Source organism: Ammodytes marinus (genome assembly GCF_949987685.1).
Source record: "Ammodytes marinus genome assembly, chromosome: 1".
NCBI classification, from domain to species: Eukaryota; Metazoa; Chordata; class Actinopteri; order Uranoscopiformes; family Ammodytidae; genus Ammodytes; species Ammodytes marinus.
This window is the reverse complement of record NC_137230.1, coordinates 16,373,208-16,381,395: the sequence shown is the minus strand read 5'-3', so window position 1 is coordinate 16,381,395 and position 8,188 is coordinate 16,373,208. Positions and strand designations below refer to the sequence as shown.

At 36.9% G+C, this 8,188-nt stretch overlaps 1 protein-coding gene across 1 annotated transcript; it reads right to left on the bottom strand.

Moving 5' to 3' along the window:
- Positions 1 to 1,390: 1,390 nt before the first annotated feature.
- Positions 1,391 to 7,378, bottom strand: rps17 (ribosomal protein S17). Its single transcript, XM_080024837.1, has 5 exons — positions 7,346 to 7,378; positions 6,239 to 6,390; positions 4,159 to 4,264; positions 1,838 to 1,903; positions 1,391 to 1,527 (listed from the first exon to the last, which is right to left on the bottom strand). Exons 1-5 carry the CDS (start codon positions 7,346 to 7,348, stop codon positions 1,450 to 1,452), a joined length of 405 nt encoding a protein of 134 aa, XP_079880963.1. The 5' UTR covers positions 7,349 to 7,378; the 3' UTR covers positions 1,391 to 1,449.
- Between the last annotated feature and the right edge of the window lie 810 nt (positions 7,379 to 8,188).

The window sequence follows — 8,188 nt, the reverse complement described above, 5'->3', positions numbered from 1 at the left end:
GGATTGTTCTACGTAGCTAAATCCTGGAAATTTAAACAAGTGAATTGCGACCGCGTCCTTAGTGTTTAGCGCTCTGCACAGCCACCCCAGACGGTCAGCAGGTAATATGTCTAAATGCATACGTCATTATTTGACACTTTAGTATGGTTAAACATGACTATAAATCATTATAACAACGTTCATAGGTCATAAAGTCAAAAAAGCATAATAGGTGCTCTTTAATTGAACGGATATTTATTTTTTTGGTCGAGCATTAATAAATGTGGCTAAACCTATTTTTTTTAAGTCCATGTTTTAAACGTTTTTTCGCCGGCCCCATCTGCAACAGTACAAGGCTGACTTCCAATACAGCAACATCTCCCTCAAACTTCTTAAAGGCGCACTATGCAGTTTCAGGGAAGGAGTATTTGTTGACATTTGCAAAACGTATATATTGAATAATTCAAAACAAAACTATTTTGAGACATGTAACCAAACTTAAGACTATAATGTTTGTAAACATTGTGGGCCCTTCTGTAATATAAAGAAACTTACTTTCAGAAAGCATCCTAACTTCCAATAGTGTTGCAGGGATCCAATTTTCTTGTGAAGAAAGTTTGTTTATTCAGTTATAATTTACCTAAAGAAATGTTCTTTTAGGGGCGCCCTTAGCTCAGTTGGTAGGGCGTCCCCCCCCGGGCCGAGCAGCAGACCCGGGTTCGATTCCCGCCCGCAGTCGTTCTCTGCATGTCACTCCCCTCTCTGCCCCATTTCACCTCTGCACTATCAATAAACCATAAAAATGCCCAAAAAAATAATCTTTTATCTGACAGTTACATAGTGCACCTTAAAAGTTTAATGGTCGCCATCTCAAGGTGATGGACCAAATATGCTGAAGAACCTCATACATCCCCACTTAAAAAATACTGAACTACCCTTTATTTTAGCCAAGTAACTGCTTGTTCTGGATACAATTGAATTTTAAAATGGCGGTTTTAGTTTGTTTCCTGTCAGAGCTTTAAAGCAATTGAGTTGTTTTTACACATTCTGCCTTATAAGTTATCCAAAAATGGAAACTGCAAAACTGTTAATGAAATGTCCAACTCGGAGTAGCAACCGGAAGTTTGATAGTCATTTTGCAAACGCAAAGGAAATTTATCAAAATTAATTAGTTTATTTTAATGCATCATTTTAATTAACACTGCTTCAGTTTGCTGCTGAGATGTCAGTATGGCTACAATGAAAAGCTGAATCTGTTGCAACACACTAAGAGGTTGTATTTCTCAAAACTTTGTTATCTCTCACAATCTTTAAGTTAACCCAAGTTCAAACAGTGTTTGTCAACTATCTGGCTGTCAAAAATGTAAATTGTTATGTATTGTTTGGGAAAGATCATTCATCACCTCAATGGTAAAAGAAAAGGACCAATTTTAATAATGATGTATCTTTATTAAGAGGTTATACATGATTTTACAGTCCTCGTGGTGTTTTGAAGTTCATTCCAATAGTTGGCTGAGTGACTTGAAGGTTCGAAAGGCCACCAAAATCCTACAAAAGAAAGAAAAAGTAATTGTATTGGTAGAGAAACGGGAATCTTAGTAAACACATATTTATTTCCATCTGAGGAAGTCTGAAAGTTCCTTTGATGTATTCTTGAAGAAAGGTCTTGTACTGTGACAGTGCAATATGCTTTTATCATAAGTATTTCAAAATGTTGATCTTGTGTTAATGTTATCATAGTCTCATCTGCCAAGACATAGTCCTGCAGGTAAATACAGATGATCCAGGATATTTTAATTCCTCTGTGGTCAAACTTAATCAAAGCTAATTATCATACCATATCATAACCATAACTCACCAGCATCTTGAGCATTTCCTTTGTGTCTGGATCCACCTCAATGAGCTCCTGGTCCAGAGCAGAAATCTAGAGGATGCCATTTAAAAACAAACAATTAGCTGCCTGAACTGAATCTTTTGTATCATGTTCAACATGTCAGATAAGCTAAAAATGTGTTCAGTCCCTCTGTTCTATAGAAGCTGCTGACTACATCCTTCGAATAATTATCAAAACCAAAATAACTAATAAAAACTGAATGTTTTTGAACCAAATCATTTTTTTTTGTTATCTTGCGAACCAGGCCCGGATTGGCTAATCGGGAGACCCGGGAGCATTCCCGGTGGGCCGCTCTAGTTTTTGGGCTGCGAGGGCCGGCCCAGTCAATATCATTATACCTATTGGTGCATTAGAAATCATATTAGTAGTCCGCAGTTAAGTTACTGCTAATGCAAACTGACCATTTCCTACAGCTTCAGTTTCACATTAAAAGCATTTAACTGGCGTAACGTGAGATTACTTTTATTTTGAAACAGAATTGAGAAAGACCGGCTGCATTTATGGTCTCTCTCTACTCCGCTGGAATTTTCTGCACCCTTGGTCACCTTCAGCCCCTCCTGCCTTTCATTTATTTCAAATCTCTGAACGTGAACCACGTCTCTCTAATAGCGGGCAACGGGCCGTGTAATTCATCTAATAAAATCGATCTTTAAATATTCAATCTGCAAACACTTCGCCTGTCTAGTTCATACAATCTGTTTATAACTAAGAGATTTGCTGAAAAAAAGTTTAGTTTTTATGCGTTGATCACTTAGATCACTAGATTATAAAACGCTGTTTCCTCGTCCAAAGTAAATATTAATTGAACCAAGTTAGAAATTAAAAAAAAGAAGAGATAGAGAAAACAGAGGGAGAGCAAGAGAGAGATAGCGAGACAGAGGGAGAGATAGATAGAAGAGGGAAATACAACGGGCGAAATAAATCTTATCTAGATCGATAGATCATAAAACTTAGTTTTAGTTAAAAATAATAAGGGAGAAAGAGATGAAAAAATTAAATAAAGTGGGCAATGTTTATGATTTACTGGTCCGTTTCTGATTCTGAATGTTCAATATCCCACAATCAAAGGTGTAGGGGCTTAGACAGTTCATACAACTTATAATTAGAGAAAGAAACAGATGAGAAGTACAGAATGAGGTAAATACATCTCATTATTAATTATGTGCCAATATTAAATCAATTTGAGGCTCTGAAGGGACAATAATTGTTGGTGAAAAAATATTCAGACATAATCCCAGCCCACTTCCGGTTTCATATCCTAATACAGATACATATAGGCTACAGATAATTTTGTTGGTTGAACAGATACAGATAATGACGTCTCAACACACCCCTACTGCACATAGTAGCACCATGGCAGCCACCTGAGTAGACTACACAGAGGCATTTGAGTCCACACACAGTCTGAACTTTACGTGGAACTATTCAAAAACATTATAAACAATCAATTGTTTTGAGCCTTGAGTGTTGTGTAACAAAGTACTTCAACTCCAGTACTTTAAGTAGCCTACAAGTCTGAGGCACTTGTAGGCTACTTAAAGTACTGGAGTTGTGTAATAAAGGACTTCAAGTAGCCTACAAGTCTGAGGCACTTATAGGCCTAGTTTACTTGAGTATTTTACTTTCATGCTACTTTCTACTCCACTATAGGCCTACAAGCACTGATAAAACATTGTAGTCATTTTAATGCTAAATAAACTGTGTCTGAATTTAATTCCAGCTACATAGCCTGCTTTTACATTAATGTACAAGTAATAGTAATACTCTTGATAATTTAATTTAATGATTTTAAAATCAGATACTTTAACTCAAGTGGTGTGTAAAAGAAGATTTGTAACTTGTAACAGAGTACATTTTCTAGTAAAGTATCTCTACTCTTACTCAAGTATGTTTCAGGTACACTTTGCAACACTGCCGAAGATGTACAAATACTTCCTACTAAGTAGCCTACTAATCTGTTTTATAAATGGTAGCCTGTATGTTTTATAGTTTGGTTTTCAAGAAAAAAAGGTAAATTGCTGTGAATTATACTGTAGCCTATTTCTAAAGGAAACAAATCTATGTTGTGAAGCAACACTTATTTGCACTGAATTGGAAATTATATTTTAGAAAAAAAAACACAGAATTACAAGGGTGCAGAGAACAGTGCACTTTCGCAGACATACTTATTAAGTTTGTCATTACATTATATTAATAATGTCGGTTGTGAACTAAAGTGGGCCGGTATGAGGCATGACACTCCAGGGCTGAAAATGAATCCCACTCCGGCCCTGTTGCTAACAGACCTCTGGGACGTAGTTGTCCCTCCTCTCTCTCTCCTCCTCCTGCAGCTTGATGGAGATTCCTCTGACTGGACCTCGCTGGATTCGCTTCATCAGATGTGTCACATATCTGAGAAACAAAAAGGGACATACATAAAAGTGGAAAAAACATATAACAAAAATCAGGTAGTCCTTTTTTTAAAAGATTGGTTGACTGTTGGAATTATAAAATATAAACTAACAGATCAAGATCAAAAATGAATTTTTTCCTCTCATAATTAAAACTGAATTACTTGTGATGACCATTTGTCAACATTTCCGACAATTCATTGTACAAATTAAGGATAAATAAATGTTTCTATAAGCATGGTTATATTAAGATCTAATTTAGCAAAGTAGAAAACATTGTGTTAATAAACTTAGGAATCAATACCAAAACAGACACATTTCTCCAGACAATTGATTAAATGGGAAAACTTTCAATTAAAAAAAAGACTATTTTAGTTTACATTTTGAAACGTCAATATAAAGCACAGAAAATCAATAACCTCAGCAACAACAATCACATTGTGCTGTCTTAACAAAATAACCTAATTTAACTGAAGTATTGTGCTCTTAATGTCCGCTGACGACTGACCTCCAATCTGTCTTGAAAATGTACGATACTGTACTAAAGTCTGGTTCACACACAGGAGGTGTGAGCTATGAGAAGACTTAAATAAAAAAAACATCCATAAATTCAGCAAAACAGGAGCCCAACCTCCCTTAGTCCCCTTAAGCGCAAGCACAATTACATGTAGTTTCTCATTAAAAAGCCTCCATTCCCAGAATAACTCTGTAAAGCGGGTTTAAATGTTTTATTCAGACAAACAGCTGCAGGAAACATCAGTCGTGTATCTAAGGGCATATACAGCCTGCTGACTCACTGTGCCATCTCTCTGCACCCACTATAAGCATTATTATAAATGGACTGGAAGCTTATATTTTGAAATCAGCCCTGAAGGTTCAAGGCGACTGCAAATAGAAAATGTATTTCTATTTTTGAGAGCTGACATACAGAAGGAATGTGTGGAAAATGTGACAATGGTTGCGTTCCGAATCGCATACTCTTACTTTTTTCTATTCTACATCCGACGATAAAAAAATCTAGTTAGGATGCAGTAGGCATACTATTGGGACATACTTTACTCTCTTATTTCATCATAACATTCCGCCTTGATCTTGCCTCTTGCTTTTATATCCGTCGCATCCCCGTTTGTTTTCATATGGAGGCTTCAACGATGTGACGTCACTTCACGTGTGCACTGGATTGTGGGTCAGAATCACCCAAATAGGATGCTGTTTTCAACACTAACAATCTTGGTCGCATGAAGTAGGACATCCGGGTACTTCTAACCATCCTAAATCTGGCCACAAGAATCGGGACATCCTAAATCTTTTTTCTACATACTATATAGTAGAAAGTATGCGATTCGGAACGCAACCAATGATTTTTCTACAGGACGGTCGCCCTGTTTCCATTCACACTGACTGACTTTATCCTATTCAGTCATACTGACATCACACTACGCATCCTGCAACCTTTATACAAGAAGCACAAGCAGCAGCAGCAACTAGGAGGCTTTAGTTTGATGACTTGACTTAGAGTGATTACAAATTAAGTCTTCTCAAGCAAGAAACGTACAAGGGAAAATGTACATTAAAATAAAATATATCGGCATCAACTGTTTTACTCTCTCCTCCTCCCTCAACATGTGATGTGGACCCAACCAAACGGTACCAGAAGAGACTCCAGAGCTCTTATTCTCCTTACCAAATAAAACTGAAAGCAGGAAACCATTCCCTCTGATATCGCTCACTACAGTGAGGGAGGTCAATTAGTCTAAGAGATATTGAGTATCGATGGCATTAGAAGCCACTAGAAAGGCACCACATTATAAAAAGATAATGAAAACCATATAAACCATGCTGCAACAAACACACCATCACTTGTGCTGATTCAAATCATACACAACCAATAAAACCAAACGTGATCACACACAAACAAAAGCCAGGCTGCGTTTGCATGCCGTACACACACACACAAGCAGCGCACTCCACTCACCCTGCTATTTTGTTGCGCAGAGGCTTGCTGGGGATTATAGCAATCTCCTCGCACACCCTCTTATTGACGTGGAAGTCATTGCCCAGACGGGTGTAGTATTTCTCGATGATGACCCTAGAGGCCTTCTTGACCGTCTTGGTCCTGACTCGCCCCTGAAGAGAAACCAAAAACAGGGAATCCGTCAAGTTATCGTACAACTGGGGAATAACCAGAGGGCTTGGATATAGTGCACAAACTGGAAATACTATAGTTTAATCTAAAATAGAATTCTTACAAATTATTCATCTTTAGCTCTGACGAATGTTGTGTAAAAAAGAAAAAGCTTTGGTAACTATTCCAAAAACATCTCCAGTGACATATGACTCAGAGAGGAAATTGTCACTATATTTCAAGTCTGAAATCAAAGCAGCTCTTTACCACTTGTTTTATGACAATGAATTTCCTAAACACATGAAATCAAGTTTCTCCACTCACATGCAAGAGGTACACATTTTTTAAGGTGAATGTAAATGCAATAACAGAGCAATTTAATCACTGAATATTAGAAAATTAATGCACTCTCTGGACCTTAACTTAAAAGTAAGCCTGCATGTCTTTCTGAACCGGGAAAAAACAGCAGCAATAGGACACATTTGTGTAAGACCCCTAGAAATAAATACAAGATAAAATGTGGATACAATGTGATAATAAAAACTGTTTTAAACTGGTGGTTCTGAAGGAATAATCCCAACAATTGTTCAATTAAGTTCTGTGATGGACTTGCAGACTGAAGTTATAAGGTAAAACATTCACACTCGAACGCCTGTCTTCCTCTGTAACAAAATAAGTGAACAGAGTGAACAAATCAGATGTATCTACTAGGATTAAATACATGTGTATCAGTGATATTACAGCTTTGTTTTGACCCGTTGAAGCGAATCACACAGCAACATTCCTTCTTTGTTTACATATTTAACTTCACTTAAATGCATCGGATTGTAGCGTTTAGAGATATTTTTGCCGTCTGTGTGAAGACTGATGCTTGAAACCGCCTTGTTGACGGACACACAGTGAGGATTGACACAGATTGTGAGGGCTGCTGAAGCGAAGTGCTCTCTGTGTACCCACCATGTTGATTCGGACCGGTGGAAGAGAGGCAACGGAGGTTCATACAGGAAGTTTATAGTTTACAGACGCCCCTGTCACATTCGCCGCGGACCACAGCGAACACTAGCGGCGGGAGGTGAGAACGGCAAGGAAGATAATATACATTAAATAGGATATACATTTCACTCGGGGATAAAGTTATTAAATCCTTTACTTAGGCTAAAATAAGCAATGCCACAATGAAAAAATAAAATGCATTACAAGCTAAATTATACTGCATTTGTTGTATTATTTCCTTAAATGTAACAACACAATGCATACTTTATTGTGTATTAATTGTATCAGGTAGTTTGTGAATTAATATTTTCATTTATGCTTTGATTTTTATTTTATCTGAAAAGAAACTTAATTACTTGGCAATCTTTTTTCTTACCGTCTAGACTGAGAATTCAATGTAGCCTATGTATATTTACAATGAACATTAAACTGTGCAGTTTGTCTACATATTTATATTAGCCTATCCTGCTGTCTGTTCATATAGCTTTTTTGCTGTTGTTAATTATTCGTTTATATTGTAATTTACTTCTGTAAGGCTGAAAATCCCCCCACCATGGGACTAATTAAGAAATCACTTATATGAGTTGACAAATACAGCTGTAGCCTATGTGTAAAAGGACTTAGAATATGAAATTAAAAAAAAGGCTACTGAAGATGCAAGTGTTTCTCAAAATGACAATATTTTAAGAGAATATAGTCAGCAGTTCTAAAAATTGCAAGTCACATCATCATCATCATCAACCTTTATTTAACCCCTTCAGACCCTGCGTCCATTGGAATGGACATGACATATTTCTTTCTCTAAAC

Excerpts from the sequence above, each read along its gene's own strand:
- rps17 (XM_080024837.1), bottom strand. Across the intron at positions 4,265-6,238 it reads CTGCGCAACAAAATAGCAGG|ATATGTGACACATCTGATGA; the intron begins GTGAGTGGAGTG and ends TTTGTTTCTCAG. Across the intron at positions 1,528-1,837 it reads AGGAAATGCTCAAGATGCTG|GATTTTGGTGGCCTTTCGAA; the intron begins GTGAGTTATGGT and ends TTTCTTTTGTAG.